Raw genomic sequence first — 12,187 nt, 5'->3', positions numbered from 1 at the left:
CCATCATCTCCCAGCTTCCTGCAGGAAGCCCAGGGGAACGCACACACCTGTTCTGGAGGCCAGACCCTCAAGGGACACATCTGACCGATGGCAAGCTGGGCTTCTGGCAGCCAAGGGTGCCACAGATGAGCAGGCTCTGGTCTCTGGCCTCTCGCCTTTGATCTCCCCTCCTGGGGGTGTGTAGGTGGAAACCTGAGGGTATAGCTGAGGAGGATCCTGCCCCACGGCCTCCCCTCCCACCTCAGTCTACACAGCTGGCTGCCCAGACCTCCTCACGCCACACGGGGTCCAGCTTGGAGCCTCACTGCCTGGTTTGATGTGTGCCCTCACCGTTTACTAACTGGGTGAACTCGTGCATCACGCTTCTGTGCCTCAGTTTGCCCATGTGCAAAATGGGAGAATCCTGGCCCCTGTCTCGGTGGGTGGCTGAGGACTAAATATGTGGGAACACAGAACACGTTCAAGGAACTGCCCGGCACGCACACGCTGCAGGGATGAGCGTGTCCTTACTGGTTAGGGGGTCCCAGGGCAGGCTTAAAGGGTGACAGAGACCAGTAGCCGCTCAGCCCCACCCCACACATCAGAGCCCCCTCAGGGCAGCCCCTGCCTGCTGGCTTTGTCCCATCTCCAGCTTTGTCCCATCCCCGGGAGCACAGCAGTCTCTCCTAGGGAAGAAGGCATTTCTCTAGGTGCTGGGAGGTGCCTAACGTGTTTGTTTGTCCAGGTTGGGTCACCGTGAGCTCAGCTGACCAACTGGAAGGAGACAGAGAGGAAGAGACGGAGAGAGGGAGAGAGAGAGAGAGAGAGAAAGGGAGAGGGACAGGGAGAGAGAGACGAGGAGAAAGGGCAAGGAAGGGAGAGGGACAGAAGGGGAGAGGGGTAGAGGGGGAGAAGGGGAGAGAGGGGAGAGAGGAGAGAGGGGGAGAGGGAGAGACAGATGAGGAGAGAGGGCAAGGAAGAGAGAAGGACAGAAGGGTAGAGGGGTAGAGGGGGAGAAAGGGAGAGAGGGAGGGAGAGGGACAGAAAGAGAAGGGGCGAAAGGGAAAAGGCGAGGGAGACGGGGAGACAGAATGTCCAGGGCCCACTGGCAACACGAAAGCAGCAAGATCCTCTCAGGAGAGGGAAGGTTCTAGCACCCAAGGGTGCCAGAGAGGGAGGCAGATTCTCTCCACACTAGCTGCTGGGAAGCTCATCCATGGCAGGAAAGGGGAATCGGTGAGGCCTCAGTACCCTCTTACAAAACATCTATTATGAAATTCTCAAGACCCAAGGAAGTCAGAAAGAATGATGCAAGGAACACCTGTCTTTCAGTAACCCGGCTTAAAGAAATCAAACATTTCTCGGGGTGCCTGGGTGGCTCAGTCGTTTAAACGTTTGACTTTGGCTCAGGTCACGATCTCATGGTTTGTGAGTTCTAGCCCCACATCGGGCTGTCTGCTGTCAGCACAGAGCCCACTTTGGAAACTCTGCCCCCCTCTCTCTGCCCCATCCCCGCTTGTGTGCACATGCATGCTCTCTCTCTCACAAATATAAACAAAACATTAAAAAAAAAAGAAATCAAACATTTCCACGTTGAAAACTACCTGTACATCCTTCCCTGCTTGCACATCCGTCCCTGCCTCCAAAGGTAACCACTATCCTAAATGCTGGGGTTATTACGCCTTGCCGATCACCTATTTGAATATCCCAGTGTCGGGGTGCCTGGCTGGCTCAGTCCATAGAGCATGCAACTCTTGATCTCAGGGTTGTGAGTTCAAGCCCCATGTTGGGTGTGCAGTCTATCTAATTAAAAAAAAAAAAAGAATATTCCAGTGTCCTTGCTTGGGGCTGAGTCAAGAGGAGGTGAGCATCAGCACGTCTTGGGCAAGTTCCTGGCAGGCCGCTGAGGGCCCTCTCACACTGACCTATGTCCTGCCTCATGGACACACAAGCTGGGACTCACAGAGTAAAGCAACTCTAACAGTCAGGAAAAGCCCAGAGCTAGAAGACAACTGGAAATATGGTTTGGATTTCACTCTTGGGGACTGAGAGAGAAGAATACTGTCCAGGCCTGGAACACAGCAGAGCAGTATGGAGCCACCTCGGAAATCCTGCCCCCATCCCCAGGGAGGCGGTGGTGAGCCCCACACCTGGGCCCAACCTCCCTATGCAGGTGACCCACTTAGGTCTCTCCTGGCACTTTGCAGAAGCTTCTGGGAGGGAGGCCAGCAGATATGAGGCAATTGTCTGCTCCACTGGAGGAAGCTGAGCCTCCCCTTGCACAAATAGATCGATAGTCTATGTTTCTGATGGGTGAACTTGATACATGAGACTGAACTGACATGGCATGATGGGTACAAACCCAAACCAGAATCAAACCCATATCCATAAATAGGAAACAGAAAACCCAAGAACAGGATTGGAAGTACTATCAACCAGTCAAAGGCTTTTGGGTAGAACTAATAGCCTGAATTCTCCCGTTCCCTAATCTAGGAGGAGGGCCACCCTTTCTCTTGCGTCAGTCTGAGATGGATTCAGATGGAAGAAAACATGCTAGAATCATCTCATCAACACTTATTCATACCTACTATGATTCAGCCAATGTGCCAACCTCAGGGTACAGAGATAAGACACAATCCCTTCTCAAAAAATTTATAATTAGTATGGAAGACTGAGTTAATAATAATAGCAATATCGCTATAAAATTGAGCCCACAAGCATGGTATTAGAGGCGCACATGCTACATAGATGGGTATGTGTCTGTACAGCTGGGCAAGCAGAGGCTTTTCTGAGATTCTCAGCTGGGCATGCTTGCAGGGAGACAAAATTAGTATTAAAGTCACTCTGCCAAATTCTCAACAAGGCCAATAGGGGGCGCTGGTGGGGCTCCAAGCGTCAGCCTCAAGACTGACGTTTTCAGTACTCCAGTACCTAGCAGGATTTATACCAGGAAAGGGACCCTTTGCTTATCAAGGCTAACTGAGGTGCATTAGCAGGCTCTGTGTCAGGACAGCCTCTCTGAATAACTGCACAAGACATTAAAGGTTTGTCACTACAAACACAGCCCTTAGCCTTTATACTTTCCCTGCTTGGAGAATTTAACAGTTCAGCAAAGCAGCATTTATGAAACACCAATTATATACAAAAGTACTGTTTACTAGACTGTGAGCTTCTTCCCACAGGAGGAAATTCTTCCCCAGCAGACCAGGAGCTCCCCGGGTGTGGGAAGCCTGAGTGAGACCCACACTCTCCAAAGGCAAGCTCGTGACTCCTCCCCTTCCTAAGTCTCATCCTCCCTGCCAGATCTTTAGTGCACACGGTTCCCGGCTACTCCATAGAAAGCGGAGTGCCTCTGAACAGAAACCCCATTCTCTTCCAATTTGACCTGAATTTCCTTGTAGCCCTCACAACACACACCGCCCAGGCGGCCCTGGCCTCACCCTGGATCCTCAGGCTCTCCTGATACTGGATGATGAAGTACTCTTGAGTCTGCTGCAGCTTCTTCAGCTCATTCTCTGTGTCCTGTGTGACCAGTCGCAGCTCCTCAAACGTCTGGTTGATCTGGAGGTGTTTCTGGGACATGGTGTCAGCAAGACTTCCAACTGGAGAAGTACCCTGAGGACATATCAGGGGAGGAGAGTGTGGGCGGAAGTGAGCTGGGCAGTGAGGATGGTAGAAAACCTCAGCCCTTGGGGCCCCTGGGTAGCTCAGTCGGTTAAGGATCCGACTTCAGCTCAGGTCATGATCTTGTCATCCATGAGTTCGGGCCCTGCATCGGGCTCTGTGCTGACAGCTCGGAGCCTGGAGCCTGCTTCAGGTTCTGTGTCTCCCTCTCTCCCTGCCCCTCCCCCACTCACACTCTGTTTCTCAAAAATGAATAAATGTTAAAAAAAAAAAGAGAGAGAGAGAAAGAAAACCTCAGGCCTTAATCTGAAGAAAAAGCCAATGCTAGCACCTATAACCTAGCGAAAACCCCAAAAGCAAAATTGTGAGTCAGAGGAATTGCAAACATCATTTGTGAGAACTGGTGTGGAGGGGAGATAAAAGGAGGGGGAAATAGGTGACCTGACCAACCGTGGCACCTTCATATGCCATAATAGAAAGTTCTTTCACAGTCTGGCCTCCATCAGAGTTGCCCAAACAGGGTCCATCTAATTCCCTTCAGAGAGACTAGAAGTGAACACATCTAGGATATACCTGGGTTTTCCTACTAATGATGATGACACCTCATTCCATATTCACGCACTGATCCAGGGCTATGGACCATGTGAGGTGCTGGGGACACAGTGGGGAAGAAGGCTGTGTGAACGTACATCATCTGTGTCTTCACTCAAGACCTTATTCTAACTGAGGGAAGAGGCTGAATCTCTCACACATGGTATCATGGAGACCCCAAAGTTCTAGGGCAGGCACAGCAAGGATTTTACGGATCCAGCCATTTAAGTGACCTGGTCTGAGCCATTCCCTCTATGCTTGACTAAGAGAGGGCTCAGCAGAAATCCCTCTTAAGTAATCTCACCTGAACATGAGCATGCCTTTACTCAAAAACTGTTCAGCTAGGGTTAAATTATTTTGCACTTGTTCACATTGTTTTGTGGTGGTAATCTCACCAAGGTCATGAATCAATTAAGATCAGAGACTAGTGTTCTATTTCTTTTGTGCCCCTTAGGACAATGCTCTGTTTATAGAAACATCAACAGATGCACACTGAGTTGTCTTGAGAGATCTGGGTCCAGAGAGAGGGGGGCAAGGAAGGACTTCACAGCTCTTCTCCCCACATCCATGGGACACTCACATTGTTGGCTTCGCGGACCAGCCTCTGCTCGTTGTACAGAATATGCCGGATGCAGCGGACCAGCTCCATGGGGCAGCGGTCATATGTGTTCTGAAAGAACCCAATAGCAGACATCACTTTGTTCCACTCTGTGCTATGGGGCCTAACCCTACCTCAGAGCAGGGGTAAGATTTTATGATGAGGGGACTCCTGGAGACATGATGACATAACCATGAGCAATGTGGCTCCTCCAATACTAATGGGGGACAAGAAAAGCACATCATAGGAAACCCAATTACAGTGAGAAGGTAAGGTTATTTTATTTCTTGCCTCCTAATTTGCCTAAAGTACTAGGTGTCATTCTTGGAAACAGGATACATAAATTTCGAAAAGGCCACGTAAGAGGAGAAATGACACCACCTCGACCGAGCAATCAAAATGACTACCCCCAGTGCAAGGAAGATGGACGGTGTATGTATTCAGATGTGATACCCTGGGAAGGACACAACATCACTTACTCAGGATTCTCATCAGGGATGTGTAACCTGAATCTAATCAGAAGGAGACATGACACAGACCCAAAAAGATGTTCATTTTATCTTTAAAAAATAGATGAGCTGAATTATTTTAAAATGTCAATGTAATAAAAGGCAAAGAAGGTTGAGTACAGTTCCAGATTAAAGTAGATTAAAGAAACATAACAACCAGATGCAATATATGGTCCTGGGCTGGTGGGAAAAAAATGTCCTAGAGGACTTTATTGTGACTCAACTGACTGTTGACAAAATGGAAATACAGATACAAGATTACTGAAAAGTGTTCTATCAATGTTAAAGGTACTAAAGATGGTAACTGCACTATAACTATGTATAGAAAACGCACACTAAAGTACTCAGGGGCAAAGGGACATGACATATGCAACTTACTCTCGGGTGACAAAAAAAATGTGTGTGTACGTGTGTGTAGAGACAGAATATGACAAAGCAAATGTTAACGACGGGTGGATCTGGGCATATGTACGGGTTCTTCGTATCAATCCTGCAACTTCCTATAAATTTGAAATTGTTTTCAAATAAAAAGTTTAAAAACAAAAGGCTACAACCACAAAGCCAAACAGTAAGAACTTTACACGGCGAACATGTAAGTCCGCAACACTGGGTTCCAGAGGAGAAAGAAAATCTCTACGGGAAGCACTGAATGAAGGAGAGGATTAAGTGTGACCCAGCCTTCACACCCACCTGGAGCTGCGTGGCATAGTGCCCCAGCTTGATCTTCAGTAAGAACCCATCTTCCCCCACTTGGTGCTCCGCCTTCTTCTGCAGCTCCTGCACCAGGCCCTCCAGGAGCTGGGTGGCCTTAATGTTCTCCTGTGGATTATCAAGATCTATTGAGTCCCTAGGGGAAAAAAATTACATACATATGTATACATACATGCACATGAGCCTGTATAAATGCAGCCTCAACGCATCACGCCTTTTCTTTAGCTAAAGTGATTTCTTCATAATGCTCACTGCAAATTTTAGGAAGCACTTCAATTCAAATCGACTAGATGCCTATGTTAATCTATCCCTAATCCACTAATTAGCTTAGTGGACTAGATACTTTCTTTTCTTTTCTTCTTCTTTTTTTCTAAACAATGTACTGCCCTTTCTCCTTCCTCCTACTGACTTCTCTGGTGCTTATCCTATCTGCTTCTAGAAATGAAGGGAAAAGGAAAGTGCTTCGTGTACTCTGAAGGAAATAAGGGCTCTGATAACTTCCTATTTATAGTTACCCCTTAAGGGTGTAAGGGGGCACAAGGTCAAGAATGTTCTACATGCTTTTTCCAGCCTTGACTAGTTCTATGTGCTAATTCCACATATAGTATTTCTTAAGTAGAGGCAGGTGAAACAACACTACTATTTCTAAGGAGCCCTGGAAATGAGATATTAGGACAGAAAGTGCCTGCAACTATGTACACAAATCAGACATTTCTATCTATCACCAGTTGCAGATCTGGGACCTGCAGGCAGTGCTAACTCTTCTTGTGAGGCAGAGAAACCACTCCATGGACTTTGTATTCATTCAGAGGCACTGAACGGGTGACAGGGGTTGGATGGCTTCTCTCCCTTCCTGCCTTCCCTCTTTTCCCCACTCCCTTCTCCAACTCTTTATTTTTTAAAACAATTTAGGCAACAATTGCTACTGGGCAGTACGAAATCGCTTAACTCAGCTCACTGAAGAAACCAAACAGCTGTCAGATTGAAATAACATTCAATTACTGCTGACCGGTCTGGAGCCAAACAAGAGATCTAGAGGTAGCTAAAAGGCTCCGTCACCTCGAAACCCCTGAAGTCAGTTAGCAAGTAATTTCAAACAAAGGCACAAACAGGTGTGCCACAACACTGATAATGTAGTTCATCACATAATACGCCCAAATCTGCACTCTAAGCAAAGACAGTAGAGAAAGCCAAATTTTAAATACGTATGCTCTCTGAACTAAATAAAATATGTACTAAATAAAAGCTGGGAGGAATGGAGGGCAGCTGCACCTCTGTTTTGGTTGGCAATAATGCTCCTTGTCTGAGGAACCCACTCTTGAGAAGATCCTGTCTCTGAGCAAAACTCATGGAAATCAAGTACTGGTTCTGGTACTTAAAAACTTAATTCTCGGGGCGCCTGGGTGGCTCAGTCGTTTGGGCGTCCGACTTCGGCTCAGGTCATGATCTCACAGTTTGTGAGTTCGAGCCCCACGTCAGGCTCTGTGCTGACAGCTCGGAGCCTGGAGCCTGCTTCAGATTCCGTGTCCCCTTCTCTCTCTGCCCCTCCCCAACTTGTGCTCTGTTATGTCTCTCAAAAAATAAATAAATGAAAAAAAATAAAATAAAATAAACCAATTCTTTGCTTAAAAGAAAAAAGAAAAGAAAGGAAAAAAAAAGCCTTTCTTAGCTTAAACATGAAGAACTGAACTTTTTATTGAAATCTTTATGTTCTTAAGAAAACCAAAATAAATAAAATTCAGGCTTTCCTTCATAGCAACACAAGTCTTTTAACATTCATTCGGTGAGAAACTACATGGGAGATCTACTAAATGAAATTTTAAATCACCAGAAACTTTCTACCAACAGTTTTCTGAACTCTCCAAATCATTAAAACAGGAAAGAAAATGAAAAGGAAATGGAAAAGCACTAAGCAAGGTGCAGCCGACATGCTTATATTTAGCTCTCTTTTTTTTTCTTATCACTTCATTACACGAGGCTGAGATTTTTTAAATTGCCCAGAAAATTGCCTTCCTTTGGTGCTGTCTAGTTTTCAAACAGAAATCTGTTACTAACACATAACCTCAATTATTCCAAGGCAGCATTACTGACGGGTACCCAGCTCTCCCCAGACAGTGTCCGGCTTCTCCTGGGCTCTGCCAGAGAGGACCCCACCCCGCCATGATGGTGGGGGGCGTGAAGTAGCTGATGAGCACGTCAGATCAGACAGACAGGCTGGTGGCCTCCCAACATGCTCCCAGACCCTGAGCAGAGCAGCAACAGCCTGCAATAATGTTGTCAATCTACTACATTATACTAATTCTGAAAGAATTTAAAAACAATTTTCTCTCTGCGCATATAAGCAGGAATTCGGAAAATAAAAATAAACACGCTTGTTAAATCTGCCACCAAGACATGACTATTGTTAATATTTTGGTGTGCTGGCTTTTAGCCTTTACGGGTATGCATAAACTTTAAAACATAGGGGCACGTGGGTGGCTCAGTCGGTTAAGTGTCCGACTTTAGCTTGGATCATGATCTCCCAGTCGGTAGGTTCGAGCCCTGCGTCGGGCTCTGTGCTGACAGCTGAGAGCCTGGAGTCTGCTTCGGATTCTGTGTCTCACACTCTCTCTGCCCCTCCCCCGCTCACACTCTCTCTGTTTCAAAAGTAAATAAACATTTAAAAGAATTTTTAAAAACACCAACATCTCCATTGTTAATTTGTTATCAATACATTTTATTAAGTGATATGCATATGCATACCTTAGCTGCCCCATTAAGCACTAAATTCTTTGTGGACATGGGCTTTTCATTTTTTTTTTTTTTAAGTTTATTTATTTATTTGTTTTAAGAGAGAGAGAGAGAGAAAGAGTGTGTGCACGAGTGCACGCCAGCAATGACAGGAGAGAGAGAGAGAGGGAGAGAGAGGATCCCAAACAGGCTCCTCACTGTCAGTGCAGAGCCTGAACACAGGGCTCAACCCCATGAACCGCAAGGCCATGACCCTGAGCCAAAACCAAGAACCGGACGTCCAACTGAGCCGCCCAGGCATCCCTGTGGACAAGGGCTTTATCTGTTCCTATCTTACACCCTAGAGGCACTCAAAACATATTTGTTAACTGTTGTTTATTAGCAGCAATACTCTAATGCTTTTAGCCAGAGTTTACTAAAGGGGGGAAATCCTATTTTAAAAATCCTAAGAGTTATTCCACCTGCTTAAAATCTAAGCTAGGGTTAAATACCTTCTTATGGGTCATGTCGTTTTTGTTTTTTTTTAATTTTTTTTTTCTTAATGTTTTTATTTATTTTTGAGACAGAGAGAGACAGAGCATGAGCAGGGAAGGGGCAGAGAGAGAGGGAGACACAGAATCGGAAGCAGGCTCCAGGCTCTCAGCCGTCAGCACAGAGCCCGATGCGGGGCTCGAACTCACAGACTGTGAGATCATGACCTGAGCCAAAGTCGGACGCTCAACCGACTGAGCCACCCAGGCGCCCCCACGTCATTATTTAAAAAATGTACAACTTTTAAAGTCTCCATCATGTTTTCCTTCCCATATGCCCATGTTTCACTAAATCTGATAGAAAAAAAACTGTTCACTTACCAAGCTTGGCTTTCAATCCACTGGGATAAATAATGTCGCACCTCAATGGGGAAATGCTGACCATATAATGCTTGCATCTGATGAAGGGCATCGCCTTGGAGCTGCTGGGCTTGTATCCACACAGCCATGGTTTGCAACCTGTTAAACAAACAATCAGTGGTTTGGGTGGGGTTTTTGGTTTTTTTTCCCTTCAGCTTTTAAATCCACTACACTAAATATTCACAGTTATAAAACCTAGAGACAAATGCTTTTAAGCCCTTCTTGGTAGATCAGTATTTTTGAACTGAATTTTAGCTTTAAAGATGTTTCAAAATGTACACATTCAACGTGGCCATGGGAAGGTATATAACTGGGTCTATGAAGCTCTGACTGTAAAACAAACTGAAGTCCTACAAGTAAAAGTACAAAGCCAACATTAGGGGAAGAACTGCCTATAGCTTTGATATCACATATTCTTTACTTTTGTTCCAAACTTGAAGTAATAATAAGCAGCATTTCTGGGGCGGCTGGGTGGCTCAGTCGGTTAAGTGTCCAACTTCGGCTCAGGTCATGATCTCACGGTTCATGAGTTCAAGCCCCACATCGGGCTTGGTGCTGACAGCTCAGAGCCTGGAGGCAGTTTTGGATTCTGTGTCTCCCTCTCTCTCTGCCCCTCCGCCACCCTCTCTCTCCCTCTCAAAAATAAAGAAACATTATAAAAATAATAATAAGCAGCATTTCAACAGGATAAATAATTAGCAATTTTTTAAAAGAATCACTTGTTTTGGATCTGGTATTCTGACTTTTAAGAAATGTAATAAATGTGCTATTTTGAAAAAGACCCAGTAAAAGAAGAGTGAAAATATCTAAAGCATGAATTGAACCCTATGTGTTATTACTAGTTACCTAAGCTGCAATGCTTTACACATAAAGGACACAGATTTATCTGGAAAAATGCCCCAAGTGTCACTTTCTGAGTTACTGTGAAGGAATTTATGAAACAATCTTCTGTTATAGTATTTAAAAATCTCTCTGACATAAAAACAATACATTCCAGCTAAGAGTTAAAAACAAGAACCATTGTATTCCAATAGTAGGTAGATTTTTAAAACATGCTCTTGACTCTAGAAAAGGTTTTATAAAACTACCAAGATGCCTTCTCAGATTTACCAGAGAATTTTTTTTCAATATATGAAATTTATTGTCAAATTGGTTTCCATACAACACCCAGTGCTCATCCCAAAAGGTGCCCTCCTCAAAACCCATCACCCACCCTCTCCTCCCTCCCACCCCCCATCAACCCTCAGTTTGTTCTCACTTTTTAAGAGTCTCTTATGCTTTGGCTCTCTCCCACTCTAACCTCTTTTTTTTTTTTTTTTTTTTTCCTTCCCCTCCCCCATGGGTTTCTGTTAAGTTTCTCAGGATCCACATAACAGTGAAAACATATGGTATCTGTCTTTCTCTGTATGGCTTATTTCACTTCGCATCACACTCTCCAGTTCCATCCACGTTGCTACAAAGGGCCATATTTCATTCTTTCTCATTGCCACGTAGTACTCCATTGTGTATATAAACCACAATTTCTTTATCCATTCATCATCAGTTGATGGACATTTAGGCTCTTTCCATAATTTGGCTATTGTTGAGAGTGCTGCTATAAAAACATTGGGGTACAAGTGCCCCTATGCATCAGCACTCCTGTATCCCTTGGGTAAATTCCTAGCAGTGCTATTCCTGGGTCATAGGGTAGGTCTATTTTTAATTTTTTGAGGAACCTCCACACTGTTTTCCAGAGTGGCTGCACCAATTTGCATTCCCACCAACAGAGCAAGAAGGTTCCCGTTTCTCCACATCCTCTCCAGCATCTATAGTCTCCTGATTTGTTCATTTTGGCCACTTACCAGAGAGTTTTTAATTCATTTGGCAGAAACTCTCTGGGATCAACCCGATTGCGGCAGCAACATCACTTTCATGTACACAAGGTAGTAAAACTGAATCTTGCTCTAATACTATGATCCACAGTGTAGAATTTGATGTCAGGCAAGGCTAACTTGAAATCCATCCAAAATGATTTGGCTACTGATTTGCACAATTCTCTTAAGTATATTACGTTTAGGGTGCAGTAAATCAAATCTTGATTTTGTTGAGTACCAGAGACTACACATGTGTGTCAGGAAACAAAAATCCCTTCTCTGTTAGTTGTAGTTGCGCGATCGTATAACACTGAGCTATTTATGGGACAAGTCAGTTAGCCAACAATGAGGTGTGGGGTGGATGCCAGTTACCTATTTTAGACTTGTGCAGTGCTATAGAACACTTGAGCGGTGTACAATTTTATTTAGGGCTTTGGGCATTAAAGCTGGGATCACTGTAAGATCATCCAAGACATCAAATTTCAATGGCTGGGAGTTTACTAGGAGAAAGACTCGGATAAAAGAGCTCTCTCCAGAAGCAATCCCATGTTATAATCCAACATCTGGAAGACATTTAATTGTACAATATAATTTTTAATTAAATGAATCATATCCCAAGATTTTGGAAAATTGGAAAAGATATCAAAGGCTTGTTTTTTGGATAAAAGGTGAAGGGATGGATGGGTTGGGTGGAGGTTCTTA

General features: G+C 44.9%; 1 protein-coding gene across 2 annotated transcripts in view; it reads right to left on the bottom strand.

Moving 5' to 3' along the window:
- LOC109258541 (signal transducer and activator of transcription 5B) overlaps positions 1-12,187 on the bottom strand; it is a 65,036-nt gene that overhangs the window by 16,881 nt on the left and 35,968 nt on the right. The window contains exons 2-5 of one of the 2 annotated variants that reach the window (XM_053893459.1): positions 9,594-9,731; positions 5,992-6,148; positions 4,775-4,864; positions 3,420-3,594 (exon numbers count right to left, since the gene is read on the bottom strand). In XM_053893459.1, coding sequence (XP_053749434.1) covers positions 3,420-3,594; positions 4,775-4,864; positions 5,992-6,148; positions 9,594-9,721 — 550 coding nt within the window. In that variant the 5' untranslated portion in view covers positions 9,722-9,731. Of the gene's footprint in view, positions 1-3,419; positions 3,595-4,774; positions 4,865-5,991; positions 6,149-9,593; positions 9,732-12,187 lie in introns of those variants that run through there. The other variant, XM_053893460.1, reaches the window with a different exon arrangement.

Source organism: Panthera pardus, unplaced genomic scaffold, assembly GCF_024362965.1.
Source record: "Panthera pardus isolate Hobbes unplaced genomic scaffold, ASM2436296v1 HiC_scaffold_3, whole genome shotgun sequence".
Taxonomy (NCBI): domain Eukaryota; kingdom Metazoa; phylum Chordata; class Mammalia; order Carnivora; family Felidae; genus Panthera; species Panthera pardus.
This window is presented reverse-complemented; position numbering and strand designations above follow the sequence as displayed.